This window comes from Eptatretus burgeri, chromosome 9, assembly GCF_056783735.1.
Source record: "Eptatretus burgeri isolate ZD-2024b chromosome 9, Ebu_testis_v1, whole genome shotgun sequence".
In the NCBI taxonomy this organism is placed as follows: Eukaryota; Metazoa; Chordata; class Myxini; order Myxiniformes; family Myxinidae; genus Eptatretus; species Eptatretus burgeri.
In genome coordinates, this window is record NC_140969.1 from 16005001 (window position 1) to 16030473 (window position 25473).

At 42.5% G+C, this 25473-nt stretch overlaps 1 protein-coding gene across 4 annotated transcripts in view; it reads right to left on the reverse strand.

Moving 5' to 3' along the window:
* Positions 1–25473, reverse strand: part of LOC147019616 (leucine-rich repeat transmembrane protein FLRT3-like) — a 269981-nt gene that overhangs the window by 41639 nt on the left and 202869 nt on the right. Inside the window, exons 4-6 of one of the 4 annotated variants that reach the window (XM_085894170.1) lie at positions 21385–21803; positions 20896–21272; positions 10245–10321 (exon numbers count right to left, since the gene is read on the reverse strand). In XM_085894170.1, the coding sequence (XP_085750296.1) occupies positions 10245–10321; positions 20896–21069 (251 nt within the window). In that variant the 5' untranslated portion in view covers positions 21070–21272; positions 21385–21803. Of the gene's footprint in view, positions 1–10244; positions 10322–19151; positions 19296–20895; positions 21804–25473 lie in introns of all 4 variants that reach the window. The other 3 variants (XM_085894169.1, XM_085894173.1, XM_085894172.1) reach the window with 3 other exon arrangements.

The window sequence follows — 25473 nt, forward strand, 5'->3', positions numbered from 1 at the left end:
TTATGTAGGATAAAACCTTTACCAAAAACTTAACATTTATATAACCCCCTTTAGTGGGGCAACTTAGCAAAATATAGCATAACAATTGTGCATTTTGTGAGGAAAGCACCAAATTTGGCAGACTAATAGCCTATCATATTATGAACAGATTTGGATATTGGGCCATCTCAAATTCAGCCGCTGATGGCTGTGGCAGCCATTTTTCACTGCCATCAAAAATTTTGAGATGGCCCAATATCCAAATCTGTTCATAATATAATAGGCTACGAGTGTGCCAAATTTGGTGCTTTCCTCACAAAATGCACAATTGTTATGCTAAGTTGCCCCACTACTTATAAAGACTGCATTCATTGGTGGATGTCACGATCCAAAATATGACCTGTGGAACGATACAAATTTACCAATTTAAAATTTCTGCAAGCCCTGTCTCTTTGGTACAGGTTAGTGATGTGGATCCAGTGAACCTTCCTTCACTCACTCACACACATAAATCCAATGTAAATCATTCATTCCAACCCTGAAAGACCATGGCTTAAATGTTATTGCACACATGTGTGACCCTCAACTCGGCAGCAAGGAGGTACCATACAACAATAATGGTGGGGGCACTTCCGGTTGTGGTGTCCACAGTCCACAAGTCGCCTGACTTACGACTTCTTTGCCTTCCCTTTAACTATTCGATACACTGAAAGCCAAACAGCTCTATTGCTGTACGCCTCGCTGGGGAGGGTCTCCTCACATCCAGGCTCTCACGCAGCCTCATACGGGTCGCCAGGGGTTTCCTTACCACTGGTCGCCCAAATCAGACCCCCCCTCCCTCCGACGGGTCTTCATTACTCCACACACTCAGGCTCTCTCACAGCCTCATACACATCCAGGCTTTCACGCAGCCTCAGACACATCCAGGCTTTCACGCAGCCTCAGACACATCCAGGCTTTCACGCAGCCTCAGACACATCCAGGCTTTCACGCAGCCTCAGACACATCCAGGCTTTCACGCAGCCTCAGACACATCCAGGCTTTCACGCAGCCTCAGACACATCCAGGCTTTCACGCAGCCTCAGACACTACCAGCTGCCAGGGACAAATTACCTCAAGGGGAGCTGCAGTCACCGCTCCTCCAGAGCTTGATCCATTCCTGCGGACCCACATATCTTCTCCACCCACACAGTCCAACATCTCATTTCCTCCGCCGCTGTCATTCAATTCTCAAACAATGTAATGCAAAATGGTGATCATGTTCCTACACTGCCATGGCCTGCTGACATGTTATAATTTGCATTCATTCTCCAAAAACAACTCAATTATTTACACATAATAGACATCAACACCACAAAACAATTTTGGTTTCCAAACCAATCCCTTTCCAACCATTAAGTCACTCTCACTCGCTCTCATCCCAATTACCCATGTCCCAATTTCTCGCAAAACTGAACCCTTGGGACAGTGAGCATCAAAGTATTTTAACCCTAAGTGTAAGTTGTCGCAGGTTAGTCAGGTTCAAGTGTCATCCACCCATTCTAAATTTTCTTCACACCCTTCAATCCATACTTGTGGATTCGTTGCTTTCAAACTCCCTGGATCCCAAACTTTTTATTTATTTATTTTATTTGTCTATCACTCCAAAATCTTGTCGATCACCCTGGCTAATGTTTGGGTGCAATTGTAGACTTCAAGAACACCCTCGATCAGGTGTCAAAGAATCAGATCAGCCACACGAACTGTGTCTTCAAGTATACCTGCAAGAGGCAGCAGGATTGATGCCTGCACCCCCTTCCAGGATCTTTGTCGACCCAAATTTCTCTCATCCTCTGTCAGAAACCTGCATCCTCCTCCAGGGTCCGGTAAACCCATGGTTCTCTCATCCACTACATCATATATACATATATACACTACCAGTCAAAAGTTTTAGAACACCCACATTTTTCCAGTTTTTTTACTGAAATTTAAGCAGTTTAATGTTTCAATGTACTCTGAAATTAAAGCACAGAACAAATAACCAATTGCAGATGAAAAAATAAATCATGGAATAGTTTTGTTGAACAAACTTTAATCTAAATTTTTGACTCATCAAAGTAGCCACCTTTTGCAGATATAACAGCCGAACATACTCGTGGCATTCTTTCAACGATGGAAATCAAATATTGTTCAGAAAGTTCTTCCCAACACTGTTGCAGAAGTTCTCACAAATGTGTTGCACTTGTAGGTTGCTTTGCTTTCACCCTCTGTCCAGTTCATCCCAAACCAGCTCGATGGGGTTTAAGTCTGGAGACTGTGCTGGCCATTCCATGATTTGAAGCCCACCATCTTGTTATTTTCTTCTAAGGCAGTTCTGACATAGCCTGGGGTATGTTTTGGGTCGCTGTCTTGCTGATGGATGAACCCCTGACCAACCAGGTGTAGACCAGAGGGTATTACATGGTGCTGCAAAATGCTGTGGTAGCCCTTTTGGTTCAGGGTGCCAGTCACTCTGTGCGAGTCGCCGACCCTGGATCCAGAAAAAGAGACCCAGATCATCACGCTTCCTCCTCCATGTTTGACAGTTGGTGTCACACACTGAGGAACCATCCTTTCGCCTACTCGACGGCGTACAAAAACCCTGCATGATGAACCAAAGATTTCAAATTTTGATTCATCGGTCCATAAGACCTTCTTCCAGTTTTCAATAGTCCACTGGTGGTGCTTCATGGCCCAGGCAAGCCTCTTTTCTTTATATTGCCATCTTAGCAATGGCTTTCTTACTGCCACTTGACCTGTCAAACCTGCAGCTCGAAGTCTTCTCTTCAGAGTTGAAACTGAGACTTCCTTACTTCGACCAGTGTTAAGCTGTGCTTGAAGCTGCTGTCCTGTGAGCCACCGATCACGCAAGCTGTTAACCCTCAGAAACTTGTCTTCTGATTGTGTTGTGGTTTTGGGTCTGCCAGACCTATTGCTGTCAGAGTTTCCTCCAGTTTCCAAATGCCTTTTGATGGTGCAGGAAACTGTACTCACTGACAACTTGGCTCCTTTGCAATTTCTCCAAAGGAAAGACCTACACTTTTAAGGGTTATAATGGTCTGTCTGTCTTCCTTTGTTAATTGTCTTTTTCTCACCATTATGATTACAATATACTACTTCCTGCAGTGCAATATTGTCCAAATAATGCTTCAGAAGGTGCAGCATCACAGTCTGTTCCAACACTGCTTATATACAGATAGAGGGATTGTGACTAATCAACAAAAGTTGGGACACCTGTAGGAATTGTTTGCATCAACTTTCAAGGCTTAATTTACTTCCATTGCTGCAGAACAGCTGCAGTTGCGAACCCATTACTTGTCCCCTGAAAAGGGCCTTTTCTAACAACTCTGAAATTGACATTATTTTTCAGTTTTTGGTAACATCAACTCCTTTTTTTAACCTCTGGCAGATTACCGCTTGGCTTTGTATAACTTCAGGTTGTTCACTGGACTTCGTCGGGTCAGGTTCGATCTGTGACCTGCTACAGGTACCATGTAAACCTGTACTAACCTGTTCCATGGTCGGGTTGTCGGCGACTAAACCGTCTCCCCCACCAGGTTTTCTGGTGAGGAGGGTGTTTGGATATGGACACCCAGCAGGATTAAAAACAAAACCTGTCAAAGGGCGGAGGAGCTAATTGTGAGCCAACGGCCATCCATATCTAGTGCCCAACTGTGTCTGCGGACGTCCTCCTGCAGTTGGGCTACTTCTTATTAGGAGGTTGGTGGCAGGATTTGCACTCCAGCCACCGTAAAACGCTTCATTCCGCAAAACGCAAAAACGCAAAAAAATCTGAAAACCCACTCCGTGGGAGTACCTCCTGTGCAGCTTCCCTTCGCAGGGCAGCTCACCGGATGATGGGATTGGGGCAAAGCCCCCGGGACCCCCAATCTTTGATAGGAGGGAAACCACGGGGTAACATCCCTGGGTCAGATTGCGGGAGAGTGTGTCGGAGTGGTGCTGAGGTGTCGTCCACCAGACGGCGGTCTCCTTGGGTTAACCTGAGGCGGTCCCTTCGGGTGGGTACCTGGAATGTCCTATCCCTAAGAGAGGATGATCACCTGTCTCTGTTATCATCTGAGCTCAAGCGTTTGGACATCGGGGTTGCAGCTCTCTCTGAAGTTCGGAGACCGGATTGCGGCGAGATAACGGTGGGTGGTTACACCTACTATTGGTCTGGTCGCTCTGATGGTTACCATACCCAAGGAGTTGCTGTAGCTGTGTCCAATAAGCTGACCCCAATGATAATTGAGGTAACACCGGTCAACGAGCGTATTATGAGATTAAGGATTCGTCACTCCTTAGGTGTCATTTCCCTGGTCTCTATTTATGCTCCGACTGAGGCGAGTGATGTTACCGTGAAGGACACATTCTACGCCACACTCGAGTCTGTGGTTGATCAGTGCCCCAGACGAGATACACTTCTAGTCTTGGGGGATTTCAATGCATCGACTGGAACTGATAGGGACGGTTATGAGGTGTGTGTTGGTCCCCATGGGTCAGGAACTATGAACCAGAATAGCACTAAGTTCCTTGACTTTGCAAGAAGTCATGGACTTAGGGTGGCTGGTTCATGGTTTCAGCGCCCGCAAGCTCATCGCTGGACTTGGTATTCCAACGCTGGCGGTGTGGCAAAGGAGATTGACCATGTCCTCATTGATGGTCATTGGAGGATGATCCAGAACTGCAGGGTCGACCGGAGTGCTCAGTTCCTCAATACTGACCACAGGCTTGTTGTAGCAACTCTAAAGCTGCACCTTAAATCCTGGAGAATGGTACCATCCCAGCCTAGGCTGGATGTTGCCAAGCTCAGGGATGAGAGAGTAGCTGAGGAGTTTGCGAACAGGCTGAGTGGACACTTGGGGGGTCTGGGTGCTTTGGGGGGTCCTGAAGAGTTGTGGAACACCTTCAAGACCACCGTCCTTGATGTTGCCGGTGGATGCCTTGGAGTTCACCGCAGGGCAAAGAAGAATTTTGTCTCTCAAGGGACACTGGATACCATTGACCAGAGTCGCAGGGCCAGGCTGAATGGCAGAGCTGAGCTGTTCAGGGAGCTGAGGCGTAAAACTGTACGTGCACTGAGGGTGGACAAGGAGGCCTATGTGCGAGGAATCTGTGAGGGGGTAGAGCATCACCTGTGGACAGGTGATTCTCGTCCCGCTTACAGGGGAATTCGCGCATTACGTTCATCCAAGCCCATCCCTCGGAGCACTGCATTCGAGCAGAGACTGGTAGCCTCTTGACAGAGGAGTCTGAACTGAAGGCCCGCTGGGCCAGTTACTTTGAGCGGTTCTACCAGGCTGATCCCCCAGCTGTCGAGTTGGACGCCAAGGGTGTTACAATCCCTGTTGCTGACCCTCGAATCAACTGTGGTCCACCATCGCTTGTGGAAACACGGGCTGCGGTGAACCAGTTGAAACGGGGCAAAGCTCCAGGGATCTGTGGCATCCATGCCGAACTTCTCAAGGCTGGTGGAAATGCTGCACTCGTGTCGTTGCATGCAGTTTTGTGCTCTGCCTGGAACACAGGCATCATCCCAACTGACTGGAAGAGGGGCCTTGTTGTCCCTCTCTGGAAAGGGAAGGGTGATCGCCAAGACTGCAACAACTACCGAGGGGTGACGCTGCTCTCAGTGCCGGGCAAGGTCTTTGCTCGGATAATTCTTGATAGGGTTCGCCACCATCTGCTTGAGCACCAGCGTCCAGAGCAGTCAGGCTTTACACCAAAGAGGTCAACGATTGACCGTATCCTTGCACTTCGTGTACTCACCGAAGCCAGACGAGAGTTTCGGCAGGGGCTGCTTGCAGCCTATGTTGATCTCTGTAAAGCGTTCGATTCAGTGAATCGGGATGTCCTCTGGAGGATTCTTGGTCTTCGTGGGGTGCCACCGAAACTGATCGATCTGATGTCTGAACTCTACTCTGGTACTGAGAGTGCTGTGAAGTGTGGTGGTACCGCCTCTGACTTATTTCCAGTTGTTACTGGAGTTCGTCAGGGATGTGTACTTGCCCCCACACTTTTCAGCACTTGTATGGACTGGATTTTTGGGAGGATGTCGGAGAGATCAAGTTGCGGTGCATCGTTTGGCAATGTCAAGATCTCGGACCTTGATTTTGCAGATGATGCAGTCATCTTTGTGGAGACTTTAGACATCCTCTTGGGGGCCCTCGAGGTGCTGAATGAGGAGTCGGAGCCGTTGGGATTACGGATTTCTTGGGTCAAAACAAAGATCCAGGCTTTCGGTGACATCTTGGATGCTGCTGTCCTGTCTGTGTCTGTTTGTGGTGAGGATGTTGAGGTCGTGGATAGATTCACTTACCTTGGCAGTGATATTCATGTCTCCGCAGGTTGTGAGCCGGAGGTCAATAGACGTCTGGGTCGGGCCTGGGGAGTCATGGATTCACTGGATCATGGGGTGTGGCGCTGCCGGTACCTGTGCGGGAGGACGAAAGTCCGAGTCTTCAGGTCCTTGGTACTTCCAGTCTTGCTCTATGGGTGCGAGACTTGGACTTTGACCAAGGATCTGAGACGGAGACTTAATTCCTTTGGTACCAGGTCTCTTCGGAGAATCCTTGGCTATCGCTGGTCGGATTTTGTGTCCAACGAGCGATTGCTGAGAGAGACTCGGATGAGATTTGTTACCTGCATAGTCCGTGAGCGTCAGCTGCGGCTGTATGGACATGTGGCTCGTTTTCCTGACGCTGATCCTGCTCACCAGATTCTCTCAGCGAGGGAGTCTCATGAGTGGAGGAGGCCAGTGGGCCGACCACGTGCCTCATGGTTACAGCAGGTTGACCATCATCTCAAGGAGATGGGGATGGGCCTGGCATCTGCCTGGGGGATGGCCAGACGGAGGCCCCTGGAGTACCGGCGGAAAGTGGACGCAGCGACGCGCTGTTCTGGCACATGCTCCCATACCTGACCTGACTGGACTTGAACTGCTTAAATTTCAGTAAAAACTGGAAAAATGGGGTGTTCAAAACTTTTGACTGGTAGTGTATATACATATATATATATATATATATATATATATATATATATATATATATATATATACATATATATATATATATATATATATATATATATGTTGTTGTTGTTGTTCGTCTTTCGGCTGCTCCCGTTCGGGGTCGCCACAGCGGATCATCCGTTATGATCCGCATACTGTTTTGGCATAGGTTTTACACCGGATGCCCTTCCTGACGCAACCCTGGTCGCCTCTTACGACACAGGGATAAGGATTGGGTTTCGCCATGATTCCGGGCTGCCCTTCACCCTCTCATTGCGTGGCCCAGTGCAGAGCTCCCATCCTCAAGCGATCCTCAAACCCAAGCCTCCGGGTAGCCGGATTACAGGTGCACGCCACTACACCCGGTTACATAATATATATATATATATATATATATATATATATATATATATATATATATATATATATATATATATATATATATATATATATATATATATAATCAATGTGAAACTCTAAACTGAGAGTGGTGAGAGCACTAGAAACGCACCCCATACAGAAACTTTCTATGTTGTCCTGATGATTTCCTAATAAGGGCGAAAGTAGTTGGTCACTAGATTTTGATTCACTTGTCACTTCTGACATCATAAATTGCATTTGTCATCGTTGTAATTTGTGCTGCGAGTTGCTCCTCAGCCACATACAAAACTCTATGTAAAAAAAACAAAAGCCACACAATATAAAAATTGTGGCGGTGACATCACGGCGTACGACTCAGATTGGAGAACAGTCTTCCATCAATAACATATATATATATATATATATATATATATATACACACACACATACACACACACACACACACACACACACACACACACACACACACACACACACACACACACACACACACACACACACACACACACACACACTCACACACACACACAACCTGCCCTGAGATCACCAGATTTAATGTGAGTATGGCCAGAGAATATGCCATGAAGTAACACACAAGAGTGGAGCAAATGTTGAGAGGGCCTTGCCTATCACAAGTGAAGCACGTCGCAAGCAAAGCTGGACAGAAGGCTGTTAAAATTGCGGTTGATGAGATGATCTTTTTCCACAAAAGCGACACTCATTTAAAAGCTCACCATGGCATCTTGCTTGGAATGGCAGGATAGCTCAGTGGTAGCATGTTCACTTCTCATTTGTCTCGTCTTAACTCGATCCCTCACTACATGGAATCAGACAACACGCTGGTACTTCACAGTGAGGGCATTCGACCACAGAGTGAGTATACTGTGTTTCAGAGGGGATGTAAAAATGAAAAGAAAAGATAGCTGCCTTATATGCTGGATTTGCTTGTGTCGATTAACTATACTATGATAGCTTCAAAAAGAGCAGGCAAATACTGCATGTGCAAGTTTCAAATTCCTGATTTTCTGGCCAAGGTCTGCACCTTGCTGATTTTAATGGTGCCAGAACACAGAATGGCATTTAACTTATGACAGGGTGGTCACAATGTCTCGTCACCACTTGTAAAAATTGTTACATTGCTTTTTATCATTTTAGCTGACAACAATGAAGGGTTCTACAAGTTATACCACATACATTTGCAGTACTCTTTCACTTTATTCCACATTTTACAGCACATGACACAAGCCTAAAGGGTCAAATCGATCTGCTTGTGCTCCATCATCGTCATTACAGAGAATAATTTTGTGCCGCATGTTCTGTGGGACATTTTCCAGAGTATTTGTGGGGTGATAACATTAAAGGAAGTCTCACTGCTTGTTTAAGGTCACTCAATCTGAAAAAAAACTGGAAAAAGGAAGCGAATTAATACTCTGCACACAAAGGCAATGTCAAAATTTTACAAGGGGTAACAAGACATTGTGGCTATACTGGAGAACGGCATTCGGTAGAGCACATAGTCTGCCATGTTGAACAGTTTACGTTTTGTATTACACTGATCGGCTGTATCTGGATCCGGACCTTAACCAAAACCGAATCGACTTGTTCTTGTCACCAACCAAACTCATCCACCAAGGTTTTCCTTGAGCCTGGAGCATCACGCTTTCTCATCGAAAGACAGAGTAAACAAGAAGGGCATTCGGGAGAGCGCATATATCCATCCGGATCTGGATTCGGAATTTCACCAAAATCGAATCGATTTGTCCTTGTCACACACCCAACCAGTGTGACCACTCCTTCGCTTTTTTCACAAGATCTTGGCTATTTGTTGTTCACCTTGGCGTCTTGGTTTTCTAGAGATTTTCTTGGCGTATAGGTTTTCTATTATCATCGCTTTTCCGAAACCTTGTGAATTCTTGGCTTTTTTCATTGGCTCACCTTGGCATTTATGAAAATGAGGAGTGGTCGCACTGCACCCAACGTGTCCACCAAGTTTCGTCTGAATCCGTCATGAACTCTTTGACATATTCTGCTCACAGCCAGATAGACAGATGACAAACAAGGGTGAAAACATAACCTCCATCCACCTTCGGTGTCGAAGGTAACAAGGTCCCAAACAGCACCAAGCTCCAGAGTGTGATTGGCACAACGGAAACATTGACACTTATTAGTTCCCAGATGAACACAATCTCTTGTGGGAAAAATGTAAAACACACACACGAATGTGTTCACATACATGAGCACCGACAAAGCTGCAATAGTTAGAATAACAACAAATTTAATGATGAGTGACAAGGACAAAAGGCACACTGATAAATTGTATGAACAAAGAAATATAAAAACATAAATGCTGACTTGATAATGACTTGTAATGGCAAGAAGTTGTATGTGTATATGAATATGTATATGTGTGTGTGTGTGTGTGTGTGTGTGTGTGTGTATATATATATATATATATATATATATATATATATATATATATATATATATATATATATATATATATATATATATATATGTGCACACACACACATATATTATTAAAAATAAATAAATATATATATATATATATATATATATATATATATATATATATATATATATATATATATATATATATATATATATATATATATATATACATATACATATATGTGTGTGTGTGTACATGTATATATATATATATATATATATATATATATATATATATATATATATATATATATATATATATATATTGTTGCAGAAATGGCCCTTAGTATGCTACTAAATATAGGATTAGCTCAGATCCCCCATTAAATGCATGTTTAGTCAGGCTGTTCGGTAAAATGGACGTTACATGTGTGTCGGGAGCTGTTACTTGTTTGTGCAGTGGTGGTGTGCCGAGGGCTTCTTCTTCCTTCCTTCCCCTCTCCGGACAAGGCCTCGCCCAGTCGGCTGAGAGGGAGTGGCCAAAAAGAGGAAGTGAAATTAAGGGGAGGAGTTTGTCGGCTTCGAAAAGGGGAGGAGCCGGTGTGCAGTGAACGTAATGTTTGTGGTTCCTGTACAAACCTGTAAGAGGTTTGTGGTTCCTGTAAGAGGCGACCAAGGTTGCGTCAGGAAGGGCATCCGGCGTAAAACCTGTGCCAAATCAGTATGCGGATCATAACGGATGATCCGCTGTGGCGACCCCTAATGGGAGCAGCCGAAAGACGAACAACAACATATATATATATATATATATATATATATATATATATATATATGTATACATAGAAATATAAGTGTAATAGTGCACATAGATGTATATGTGTGTATATATACATATATATATATATATATATATATATATATATATATATATATATATATATATATATATATATATATATATATATATATATATATATATATATATATATATATATATATATATATATATATATATATATATATATATATACACATAGAAATATAAGTGTGTATATATATATATATATATATATATATATATATATATATATATATATATATATATATATATATATATATATATATATATATATATACACATATGTACACATAGAAATATATGTGTACATATATGTTTTTGTATATATATACATATGTACACATAGAAATATAAGTGTATATATATGTATATATATATGTATATATGTGTATATACTGTATATCAAAGCTCTTTATAACCACTGACCGACTCACTCACTCACAGACTTACTGACTGATATTAAAAATCGGTACCTTATGGGTGACATAGAAAGCTGAAATTTTATGTGCTGATGTACAGTACATCGAAGACGGCACACCGGGAAAAATCACAGAATCGTCAGACAACATCCATGAATTAAAATATAAAGAAAAAAAATATGCAGCTGAGTTACCTGAGACAATGAGGAAGCACGGTAATTTTGTGTGCCGACGGACACCGAAGCCGATACCCCAGGAAAAATCATAGAACCGTCAGAAAGCATCCATAAATTAAATATAAATAAATGAAAAAAAAGAAAATAAATAAATGAAAAATCAAATGCAGGTGAGTGACCTGAGCCAATGGGGAAGCATGATTCATATGCTTACACAATGTGTAAGCACAACCCACTGGTCTAAGATATAATGCTCTTTCTAACCACTGACTGACTGACTGACTAATATTAAAGATCGGTGCCTCCCGGGTTACGTAGAAAGCTGATATTTTGCATGCCGATGGACATCGAAGCAGGCACACTGGGAAAAATCACATATTCGTCAGACAAGATCCATGAATTAAAATATAAAGAAACAAAAATGCAGCTGAGTGACCCGAGACAATGGGGAAGCATGGTAATTTTGCGTGCTGATGGACATCGAAGCCGAAACACCGGGAAAAATCACAGAACCATCGGAAAGCATCTGTAACTGAAAATATAAAGATGAAAAAAAAGAAGAAAAAAACAAATGCAGGTGAGTGACACGAGACAATAGGGAAGCATGGCTAGTTATTGCTTACAATGTGTAAGCATACCCCACTGGTGTGTATCTATGACTAAGACCTGGTCATGCGGGAGCTAAATTCTTCAGAATGGGCCTGAGCATCCTGGTGAATTTGGGGCAAGCACGATAAATCTCGCTCGGGGTTACCTTTCCTCTCTCTCTATCGAGTGCAGCCTGTGGCTGCTGGTTGCATCATTGGTTGGGACGCGGCTATGCCGCTGATGCAGTATCTCCCTTACCAGTACACTGGTGCTCATTTTGCCGACCTCGGAAGGATGACAGGCTGAGTCAACCTCCTGGTGTATTTAATTCAGTGGCCAACGGGGCTTGAACTCAGGACCCCAGGATCCCAAGCCACCACCCTAACCACTAAGCCAACACCAGGCTTGTTAGCTTTCCTAATTTGTAACTATTCGTTTTGGCTCATAAAAATAATCATGAAATATGTCATCCACAATAACACGAGAAGAGCTGCCAGCCAGCATTGTAGGATAAACTATTAACCGCATCCACACCACTTTTATTTATGGTCGTGCACAAGAATAGGATATTTGGAACCAAAAATGGGTGTTCTGAAGCATGGGCCACCATTCGGTGCCTTGTATGGACCTTCTACTGCACAAAGCAGTGGCTGTCAAAGCAGCACAAGTGCCAGGTGCTGATAAGAACTAAAGAAGATTGAAAAATGAATCCTTTTGGCGACTTCGCTTCACAAAGCACGGGTGAAGTGTGGGAACTCCTGGTGGAATGGGAAAAAGAACATCGTATAAGTGCAGCTTTACTTTTGTTATTTAATAATTTATGTGCTGCCGCTTGCTTCAATCTCCATACACAAAGCACTGGAGCAAAACCTATAAGCAGCAGAAAAAACCCCCAATCACACGTGCCTGTGCCTGTTGAGGTACATAGTTTCCTTTTGATATGATTTCCTTCTGACATGTACGTAGCAGCATGACCGAGTGATGTTTTGATCTTCACTTGTACTACTCACGTCCACTTGCTTTTAAATCCGATTAGACGCTTCAGGTTAAACTGAATCCTTCAGAGAGCACATCGAGTCAATGACACCATCTGCGAACATTCTCTGGCGAAGCATTTGGTTTCCACGACGTTCTTCATCTCCTGTGTTTTGAGTGTTCCATATTAGTGATCGTAATGAGAACTTTGAAATGTGACTTCACATTCTTTAATTCCAGTGTGGTGATCCTGAAAGTGGTTCTTTGAATCGGCAAGAACATTGTTGGGTCTTCAGCTACTTTCGTGCTGCTGTCGCTTCGGCTGCTCGGAGACGTGCTGCTGTGTGCATGAGAAACATCTGCATAATTGCATGGCAAGTCATCAAGCACTTCCCGTTTGTACTAGTTTTGCAGTAACAATGGCACCAACAGCAACAGCTAAAGCCTTGAGCAGTGCAGCAGATGCCTAATGGATAGATTTCCCTTTGAATCAGTGGGACTCTTTCGCTGCTTTGAACAAGGTAAGCTGCATGCTGTGAATTTCCTGTTTCTTTCCATCTGTCTTTAAAATTTTTATGTTGCTTTACCAACTGAAGATTCAATAATTATTTCTTAAAGGCAACAGCAACCGATACTTATTTACCCAAACCATGAAAACACGTATTCACCTTCCCTTCCCACCCACCCCTCAATCTCCGAATCTTCACCTGTACCTGTACCGGAACCCGATCCCATCTGTTGTGAGTAATAATGGTTTCTTTATGGAAAATAAAATAGCAGGTGTCCTAACCGATCTGCTTCTGCATCTGGCATTCCAACAAGCTGCATCGGAATCAAAAAAAACATCGGTTGAGGAGCAATTTTCTTTGAAGGCTGAAGGCCAGTGGAGGGCCACAAACAGAAAGGGTGTGTTCACAACTTAAATCAAATTTGCTTCCTTGAAAAGGAAAGGCCACAGAGGTCAGAAATACTCCAAGCCATACTTCAGGCCTCGGTCACCATCATTATTTTGACACCAAGTTATTTTCATCTAGAAATCTCAATCGATGCAATGTGCTTCTTTAATAGCTCCAACGATATTATATTTAAAGTCAAAAGAGAGTAAAGTTCGATAGTGATGTAATTAAGAATTTTATGATGTTACAATAAAAATAATTCATGACGAATCACAATGCATAACTATTGCTATTTTCAAAGTTTGCTTGTCCTTAACATTTGTTACGACATTAATTGCTTTACTAACAAGCAAAAATGGAAACAGTTCAAAGTGTAATTCTTGAACAAGTTCCGTGCTATAGGACACCTTTCATCTTTGGCTTGGCCTAAGGCTGAGAGGATGAAACTGAAAGATGGAGAAAGTGAACTCATTTTCTGTAAGTTTCCCAGAGTTGATAAGTCAAAGACCCGGGTGAGCTGGTCATACCGAGGGACTACACATAAATCAGCAACATCACCACCCCAGAATGCACAGCAATAGAGCAATCGGCGAAGCGTGAGCCCATGTATTACTGGCAAGGCAACACAGCCAGCTCTCAACCACATAGGATTCGGTCAGTGCAAAAGGAACAAAAAGAGGAGGGACTTTGAGATGAAGGAAAAACAACACCAGTAAAAGGAAGTGCTAGTAAGAAAGAAATACCCCATCTAGTGGGAAAGTGGGCAACGAAAAGAGGTAAACAGGAAATAATTATCAGGACGTGTGTGCGTGTGTGTGTGTGTGTGTGTGTGTGTGTGTGTGTGTGTGTTTGTGTGTGTGTTTGTGTGAGAGAGGGTGTGGATCCACCGTTTGGAGAGGTTCTGGGCTGAAAGGATCGAAACTTCGCGGAAGAACGGTGCTGAGCTGATGATCCATATGGTGTCAGGAAACCAGTTAATTGCTTACTCTTACAGGTTAAGGTTCTTACATTAGGAAGGTGTGTGTGTGTGTGTGTGTGTGGACTTCTTTTGTGGACACACACACACATGTGTGGACACACACACGTTTCATGGATTTTTGTAAGTATAAATATAAAGACCAGTCCTGAGGCCATTATGCTGTACCGTAGGGAAAGTACATTGGTTGTTTTATTGTTATTTTTTAATGGAAAAATTACTGAACAAATAGATTAAATCAAAGAAAAAGGAAATAAAGGCAACCTTTCGTGGATATAAATGTTGGTATTGTTCAGCAAAATAGGCAGATAGCCCACGAGCGATTGTAAATAAACTTGCCCGCTGCCTTCCACTCCAATTGTTCCCTTCATTTTATGTTCATACCCTACTTTCTTCCAAGTAGCTTTTGCAATCAGCTTTCAGAATGACACACATTGGGATCACACACACACACACACACACACACACACACACACACACACACACACACACACACACACACACACACACACACACACACACACACACACACACACACACACACACACACACACACACACACACACTCCCAGGTGTGTGTTTTGCTCTCATAAAGCAAAAGTTAACTTGAAATTACGTTTCTTATTAACAGAGTGCAAGTCTTGTTATCTCCCCAAGTATTTAAGGCTCATGGATGATCTTTGATGCTTTATTCCCACATATTGATTCTTGCTCTCAATATTGTTTGAGGCACCATGATGGACCTATTATGGAGAGTGACGGTCTGCGTAAACATGGGGGAGAAGCAATTCGTTTTGGTTGTTCCCATTTATCTCCTACCAAAAGTTTTTATCTCATTCTAACAGGTGTACACTCTCCATTCACCGTGTGTAGTACATTTGGTGATGATATACCGACGTGCTGTACATCAACATCCTGTCAGCACAATGTGTGTTTGAAGCCTACAGCTTTGTGCCAAATTGGGATGGCCTGTTCGAGTTCCCATCTCAACCCTTGTGTCATGATGCAAACAAAAAAAAAACCTCCATTATCAAATCCCATCTTCCATATGTTTGTCCATTGTTTATGAATGTCCTTTGAACTCATATTGTTTCCTTTTGTCTGTAATGGATGTGATTTATGTAAGGGCTTCCCCATGATCCTTAAATAATTATAAAACATAGATTATTTGAGTAAAATTTACTGTAATTAACCTTGACCCAGACACACACACACACACACACACACAAACACTCATTGACATTTTTTCATTTAAATGTATTTTGTAATAAGAGTTCTTTTATGAGGAATGACCATGAGTCCCATCAAGCCTGTGCTATGGTTGGCACTCTCTGGTTGTTTATCCATGTTTTATTCTTTTTGAAAATGTTGAGCATCAAGCACAGAAGCAGTACATACCATTTTTAAAGTCGTTATTACAACTCAGCCAGGGTTCAAACCACCAACGTCCCAGACTCAGGGCAGATGCTCTAACCATGACACCACTGAGGCTGGTGCTATAAAATAAGTTCTAAAATTACAAAAGAAAAGTTATAAAACAAGTTTCCAGAATTTCCAAAAGGTCACTGTATGATTCCAGTTGTTAACGTCATTCTGACAGAGAACTTAGAGAAGTATGATGTCATTTTGGTAAAAAGGCCTTGTGGGAAGAGCTCATATGGCAATGATGGAAGTATTTTCAGACAGGTTTTATTGAGGCCAAAGCCAAAAAGAATAATGGACGGCTCCAGGACTGCCTATTCACGTGCGCCTACAAGGAAAGGCTTTCCAACACACTTGAAGTTTCACCAGGGGGTTTAAATGCTCGTAGATTAGTTGCCAGAGTTGCTTCGAGACAATTCTGCAAAGAGAGACTGCAGGGACTGTGTTGCTATTTTTTTTTACCGCGGTGAATGTTTCTTACCACTTTGAGTGACGCTCAATCAAAATCCGCATCGGAACTTACTACATTCTGACTAGATTTTTTATTTTTCAATGCCTTTTCCTTCCCAAAAACTGTTATGATTTTAATGGGATCTTATGAGATTTTTCCATGGATCAGTGTGCAATGAGTTGCTTGCTGAAGAGGTTTTGTTATGAGGTCCATTCTAGTGGCAGCTACCATTTTTGCATGCTATAAATGAAACCCAGATTTCAGGAGAGTATCGGTTCCACATTCCAAAAACATTGGACAATTTTTTTCAGGAAGATATCTCACTTGAATGTCATGGTCCTCCGTCGGTATGATCCTTGGTTCACCCGGCACCAAGTTTTTCATTATCGACTATACTGTCACGACCCAAGATCTGAACCGTTCACCGGGCTTGTAGTTCTGTGTTGAAGGGCATCATCACCAAACTGTGCCGCAGATGTATTAAAAATTTAAGGAAATTGAACTCCCTCTTTACTCAAAAACCATGCAATTTTCACTGTCCCCTGAGGACAACTGCACCTGCCACCCTGGTAGTGAAACCTGAAGCATTTCTGCACGATGGTCATCCAGTGGAAAAGTAACATCGTCTATATGCCAAGCAGGTGGGTGATACGTTGCATAAAATATCGAGCTCCAAAAAAAAATGTGAAACTTTCGCGAGAACCAGCTTTGTGTTAAAAGCCTTAGATTTGTGAGAGCTGTTTCTACAATACAATGATATAATTATTTAGGAAAGACAAGGAGAAGTCGATGAAGGATGAAGTAATTCTGTCCATCTCGTCTGACACAATAACAAACGTATGACGTGGAGCCAGATTCCAAAGAGGGAGACAGCTGAGAGACCCCCCACTGAACCCCCACCACTTGTGTAGTCAATCACCGGAGAGTTTTGACTGTGACTGAGAACACTAGAGAGTTTTTGTTTCGTCAATCACCAAGTCCTCACCCCCTGGGGCATGAACCGGGGGTAAAATCCCAAACATTGTTACGTATTTCATGCGTTCCCCAATGCTGATAGCATATACAAAGTTTCATGAAAAATGCTTTAAAAAAACATGCTCCAGTAATTGCATTTTTCAGTATTTGACCTTTTGATCCTGCTCTTGCACCTTATGCCTGGTGTTGGCTTCATGGTTGGGGTAGCGGGCTTTGAATCCTTGGGTACCGAGTTCAAGTCCTACCTCGCTGTTGAATTAATACCAGGTGGGGTTAACTCGCCCTGTCATCCTTCCGAGGTCGGCAAAATGAGTGTCAGCATGCTGGTATACTGTGTCAGAGTGGCGACCCATCCAGGATTGTGCCCAATAGCCAAGGAGACTGCTTCAGCAGCACCAACGCTCTGTACAGAGTATGGTCCCAATCTCCTCCTCCTCCCCTCCTCCTCCCCTCCTCTTGCACCTTCTTGCCATGTGCTCATCGTAAGTATCAAGTTTGGTGAATTTCTGCCCAACTGTTGAAGAGAAGCTAGCGTGACGGATGGACGGAAGGACAGACGGACAGATGGAGCCGATTACAATATCCCACCAATTTTTTTTCAAAAATTGTGGGAATAATTACTGGCTTTTAAAGGCACATAGTTCAAATTATCGGGATCCCAAGTTCAAATATCATACACGATTGTTTTATCTCCTAATGTCTTTAAATTAATGTAAAAGTCTAATGTGTACATTGATGTCTAATGTCCTTGTCCTGCGCATGATACAAGTACAGTACTGAGATAAGAATGATTTCTGTACAAGCTACACTATGACTCTGCAATATGTGAGACTTACACGTAACAAAAATTAGCAAGTAAGAACTATGACGAACATGACAATGAAAGTACAAACTTTCTGGGAGTATTTGAGAGTAAAGAGCAAAAAACTAGAGATTAGTGAAAACATACAAGTACGAGCAAACAGCGGAATAAAAAAACTAAGATAAGAAAAATAAAAACACAGAACAAGCAAGCAAGCGCCCAAGCATAGAGCAGGGCACAGCTGCTTCGCTGATGCATTGCCAGGTGTAGGTTAGAGCAGGATTTTGTAATTTGTTCCAGGGTGTCGGCGATAGCTCACCTACTTTTCCTGATAAGCACCGTGGGATATTTAATGTCCACAAGCTAATGCCAGCAGATGGGATGCCCGAGGGACGGCACGCACGTTGATGCCTCGTCCTACCTACGAAACACCGGGACGGCAGCTTAGAGCTAGGTCGAGATTCAAACCCAGGTTAGGCAGCTCAGAAGCGAGTGCACATACCTCTCGGCCATCCTGTCAGCCTAATAAGTACCAACGTGTGAGAAACGATTCAAATGAGAAAAGAACTGTAATCAAACCGAGGTTTCATCTCAAAATAAGATCTCAGTGCAGATGACTATAATTTATACAAACCGTTTAAATACAGACATTTCAATCTTCACTTTACAATTCTCAACTCAGATGTCAAAAAACCCCCCCAAAAAAACAATAGAACGAAAGAAAGAATAAATAAATAAATATTTAAAAAAATTAGAGCTTCCATTATTTCTCAGACAGATATGGATTCTTCAAAGCCTTACCGACATCTAGCTTACCCTTTTTGAGCAGAGTGTTGATGAAAATTGCAGGTATCCCACACACAAAACTTTAAATTGCATCTTTGAAGCACTCCGCAAATCAAGGTTCCCTGTTGTTCCGCGTTTGTCCGTTTCACGGTGTTTGCCCTTTCATCTTAAGAACTGCAAATGGAAATAGCTGAAGATGTTCCACAGACAACCTGCTTTTGTTGGACAATGATGAGAAGGAATACAGTTTATAATAATTACGCATCATGCATCGATGTTGCCTCAATTTATAAATCTGGTTTCCAGTCTGGCCTGGCGGAGGAACAATGGCTGGGAGAAATGAACTTGAAAGGATACCACGACTTGAAAAGCAGAAGATTCAAAGGAAAATAAAATTGGGTGAACGTCTTTTTATCAACTTAGATGTGTGAATGTAAGTTACAAACAGACTCGCTGGAGCAATGGTTAGAGTATTTGCTGTGAATGTGGGAGGTCGGTGGTTCGATCACCGGCAGAGTCATACCAAAGACTTTACTTATGCTACGTGCCGCTTCCTTGATTGATACCCAGCATTTACAAAGGATAGGGCACGGATAAACAACCATATGTTGACATTCATTCCGCAGGCTTGATGGGCCGAATGACTTCCTCCCACATTGAAGTCCCTTGGAAAGGAACTCAAATGATAGGATGTGACAATAATATAGCAATCTCATTCAATCCTGAATGCTCACCAATTGGATGAGAATGTGGCATTGCAGCATTTGATCACAATGCGGTGCTCCTCAAGCACAAACAAGAGCACCGATGTGATTATAGCATAAAGAGCTCACGAGAGTTAAAGGGAATATATTTTGAGTTTGAAGGAGAGAACTTACAAACTCCTTGAAATCCCAATTAGCTACTCCTTCACTGTTGGTTCTCAGGAACCACGAGCCACAACAGCCATTGCTGCCCTGGATCCTGCCCAACATTAGGTGTGCCTGCTGCACACACACAATCCTGTTTGTGACGCACATTTACCAGATGTGGGAGAGGCAGCTGGGAATAATTACAATAAAAAGACGACTCCAATGATGTACAGGCCGACGGTGCAACTGGATCTGCTTTGTCATCCTGGGGTGGAGCTGGATGAGTTTATGCTTCCTCAAAATCTCAAGGTTTACATTGTAGTAGTTTTTAAGTGCCCTTTCAGCATTATAAGCGAGATCGATGGAACAGCCCAACACCAGTTACGTCTACATGCACTAAATCTTGATCACGTGATCAGTTTAACATGTGTTCAGGTTGTGCTATGTCCCAGCTAACCCCACAATCATTGTGCCAATGTTTCTGTAGACACAAGCAGAAAACCATCCTTCAGTAAGTGCATATCTCCCCCCTCCCCCCCCCCACTCCCAACTCAAATTATTTGAAAAGTTGAGCTGATTTGACCCGAGAAACATGCAAAAGCTCATTATAACTACGATTGCAACAAAACACAAGTACGTGATGTACGGTTTATCTTACACGAACAGCAAAGCCATAAATGAAGGTAAAAATAAAAAAGCCAAATATATATTTTTTAATAAAGCTGAAAATCAAGTTGCTAGGGGCTCACCTCACAAATGATCAATTTCTTTACAGTACAAAAATACATCTATATATATATATATATATATATATATATATATATATATATATATATATATATATATATATATATATATAATCATAGACATTGATTTATCTAAATATTAGAGGCAACTTGAACCCATAAACCCGTGGTACTGACCAGTGACGTAGCAGCGTTGCACGTTGTTGTTTTGTTATTGCCCTCTTCAGTTATTCCTTGAGTGTTCTCTTCTTGGCCGTCACCATTCGTGTACAATACTCGAGGCCTCGATGCCTCTGGATGCAGCAGCCACAAACGGTATTCCTCAGGATATCCTGCAAGCATGGCCATCATCTGGAGTACATCTTCAGGGATACTGCACCACCCTGTGAGCACAGCTAAAATGCTCCTCTTCAGTTCTCAAAAATCATCCGCTAATCTGTATTTTGTTTTCTTGATTCCAACCCTCCCGGAGTCACAGTCACTTTGAGCTTCGACGGAGTGACAGTTCACTACCTTTATCGTTTCCCATCCACGAATACAAATCCATGCAGGCACTGTAAAGGTAGAGCTGAGATTAACAAGGATGTCGTCACGGAAGGAAGTACACCTGTGAGCTGCATTAAAAAAAAAATGGCCTGCCTGGGAACGTGTAAATGGAGAATATACCTCTTCTGGTTTGGGTACTAAAGTTTGAATTGTGGACAGTGCAGGATGATGAAAGAGGAATTTCCTCCCACTTCTCCCAAAGAATGAGCAAGGTTATTAAATGCTTGAGGCGAGAAGCAGGCAGTCGAAGATGAAAAACAACAGATGAAGATAAATAAAGCTGGATTTAAACATCAGTGTTTCCTGGCAGCTCGGCAGACCAATTTCAGCTCCACAGTGCAGATACTACAAGAGCATTTCGACTCGCCCGCTCTTTTCCTTCGTCTGTTGTCCTTTCACGCTCCTCACTCTGCGGCAGAAAGCAGTGAGTGATGGAGGTCACTGCATTTGTCGTCTTATGCCCCCGTAAAGGTCAGAGCACTGCGGAGATGTAGATCTCTTGAGGTGGGGCTCTGTTCCTCTTCGGTCCTTTCCCAAGCCTTTAGAAAGACAAAAAAGAAAAGAGAAACATAATTTAGGGATTTTCATTGAACAATTTTTGAAACAATACAGTGGAGCAAGAGCAGCCGTGACTCTAATCCGCCACCCCCTTTCTTCTTCAACGTGTAATTAAACATGCATCTGAAGTGGCAGACGCCATTAGAATGTAACACTACGAATGGATGGGCAGTAATTATTTAAGGGCCTGTCAATGGTGATTGGAATGAACTGATTTGAGGGAGGCTGCAGGTTGATTAATTTGTGCCATCGATATGCGATTTTGGTTGTGCCAGCGTTGTGTTGACTGAGCTTGTGATATATTGAGCAAGCTGAAGTGCACGTGATCAAGTGATCGAAATAATGCTTGTATTCCCAGCACAGACAAGCTGAGTCCATCCTTAACCGATGCTCGCATGGGACGTTTTCTCACATATCCGCTGATATTTGGTAAGTGTTTTATCCATCAAAGTTCAGAAGGGCTGTCATCATGAGTCTCATAACAAATGGCACCAAGAGAGAGCTTGTGGTTTTCATTTTCATTATTATGTTCAATAAGTCTGATTTGAGTGCCAACCAAATTTGTAATAAAAAAAAAAGCGAAGAATATGATACGATCTCTAATCGGAGTCTTGACAAAAGAAGCGTTATGGTTCCATGGCAGCAATTACAAACCCAAGGTCCTATGGGGGAAATGGTAACACCTTTTCATTGACTCACACAACAAATTTGAACTTAAGCTCTGCAATCTATTTTAAGATATACATTAGTGAATGACATCATGTGACCGATAATGCCCCAATGAATGCACCTTTCAAACAACGACCTGCTGCACAACCTGGTTATGAAAGCCCCTACCCGACCACTTCTGCCCCACTTTGGCTGTTGCTTGCATCAAATGGAAATCCATGATCAATGAGATTAACGGAGGAGTTGAAACTAATTCATGTTCAATTAGACTCGGTGGTGCAATGGTTAAGAGTGTTGGATTATGAGTCTGAAAAGTTCATGGTTATAAGCCAATCTTGGCCGAATCATAACAAACACTTTAAAATGGTACGTGCTGCTTTTTTGCTTGACACAGCAATTAAAACAAGAGCATAAGTGAGCACAATATACGCCCGAACAAGAAGGTATATACAGAATTGTGCTACTACATGGAAAACAGCATCCTGGTTGCCATGGCAACCACTTTAGATGACGAACGTATGTCGCGACACACCATCTCCACAGTCTGTACCTATGTACCAAATATGGAATGTGAAAGTTGAAAACTTTAGGAGTTACAGTACGGACAGGAATGGATGGATGGATGGGCGGACGGACGGACATACAGACAGACAGATAGACAGACAGACAGATGGATGGACGGATGACTGGTTTCACATAATACACCCCGATATATATATATATATATATATATATATATATATATATATATATATATATATATATATATATATATATAAATATATATATATATATATATATATATATATATATATATATATATATATACATATATATATATATATACATATACATATACATACATATACATATATATATATATATATATATATACATATATATATATATATATATATATATATATATATATATATATATATATATATATATATATATATATATATATATATATATAGCCTAGTGTGTTGGTGCAGTGGTTAGGGCAGTGGCTTGGGATCCAAAAGGTCCTGAGTTCAAGCCCCGTTGGGCCACTGAGTTAATACACCAGGGGTTGACTCAGCCTGTCATCCTTCCGAGGTCGGCGAAATGAGTACCAGTGTACTGGGCCGGTGTATACCCCGGTTAAAATAGGTGTACCATATCCCTGTGTCGTCTGAGGCGACCAGGGTTGCGTCAGGAAGGGCATCCGGCGTAAAACATGTGCCAAATCACTATGCGGATCATACGGATGATCCGCTGTGGCGACCCCTAACGGGAGCAGCCGAAAGAAGAAGATATATATATATATATATATATATATATATATATATATATATATATATATATATATATATATATATATATATATCGTCTAAAAATGACACAGCATGGATGAACAACCATATGTTGGCAACCATAGTACAGGTTTGAGGGGCCTTGTGGCCTCCTCCTGCAATGAGGTTTCTTGAAAGGGAACACACAATTATAGTGGCCTGCAAAAGTATTGTTATGTTTGTGGGGTAGATGAAGGGATTTCATAAGAAAGATAGCATTGTGTAGAGTTGCTTGGTCGATGGACGTGTAGGAGACATCTTGATGTAACCAAGTAGGGAGACTGTGAGCTTAAGCGTTAAGTGTCACCACATGGGGCGGGGGATGGGGGTGTGCTAATTAGATAGGGATTAGGCATCATTTCCCCAGTATGTAATCACCCATCTGTGACTTTTCCCGATGTTTTTATATTTCAAGATCGGCAACAAAGGTGGGGAACACATCCCTGAAGCAACTACAAGCGGGCAAAAAGCCCCACCTGCAAAGGGTGACAACAGGCGAAGTCCCACCCCTGAGGGACGATTGATGGGCATGACGTCAGATGCATAAAGAGGAAGAGGGCATAGGAGGCGAGAAGTTAAGGAGGAGGGAAGCACGCAGTCGGAGGGACTCGGAGGACACGGAGGATCGCGCTTTTGCTCTTGGCACGACGAAGGCTGCACGATTCTTGTATTCGTACTGGTGAATTTGGCTCGCATGCTGAGCAGGACGTTGGCCGTTGATGGTTTGGTTGAACCGTGAATTGTGTACGATTCTGAGGAGGGAAGGAGAGCATGCCTCATGGCCTCCTCACAGGGCCTCAGAGATTGTCTCATCATGTAGACCATTGTTGTGAACAGACCAAATGTGGGAGAGGAGCGTCGAGATATTCACTCTGGAGAAAAAACTACAGTGCGGTTCATGACCCGTGACATCGACTGCCATCTCAGCGCTGCCTGACAAACCGGTCGGTGTCATTTTTGAGCAAGGTGGCCCGCGCGCTGACGTGGTCTGATCACCACATTCCATAAAGACCATCTCGCCTCGACCCGAAGCTAAGTGCCGAAATAAAGAAGAAATTATTTTTATTTAATATCTGTCCCTTTGTCTGTATTCAAGTCCATGTGAAGAGGCGCCTCGACTTCGAGTTTAATTTCCGTCACGTTTTTCTTTCATTATTATAATTTGAATTATCGTCATTGTACATATTTGATCATTGTTATTAAATTATTATTTAGTTAATTCGATTTGCTTGTGTCCATGTAATTTGTGCTGTTCTGGTAAATGACTTGGCTGTTTTCCCGCACGCACACACATCAATCTCCACGAGTCTCGGCTGGAGGCCTCCAAGGGAGAAGTTTGGCCATCTGTCCAGGTAGGGGTTAAACAACTCAAACACGACAAGTGGTGTCAGGAGTGGGATTTTTTGATCCCTCCCCCACCACGCCATTTGGCATCGGGGAGGGATTTTTGAATCCATCGAGACCACGACATTTGGTCCCGGAGTGAGCTAAGCTTAAAAAAAAAACCGAAAAAAAGAAAAAGAAAAAACGAATTGGGAATCTAAATTGTTGAACAATTTCCTCTCCACTATTGAGGGAGAGGTGGTTGTACGAATCGAGGTACAAAGTGTAACTGTAGAGTTAATTGGTGTCAGTGGAAAGGAATGCT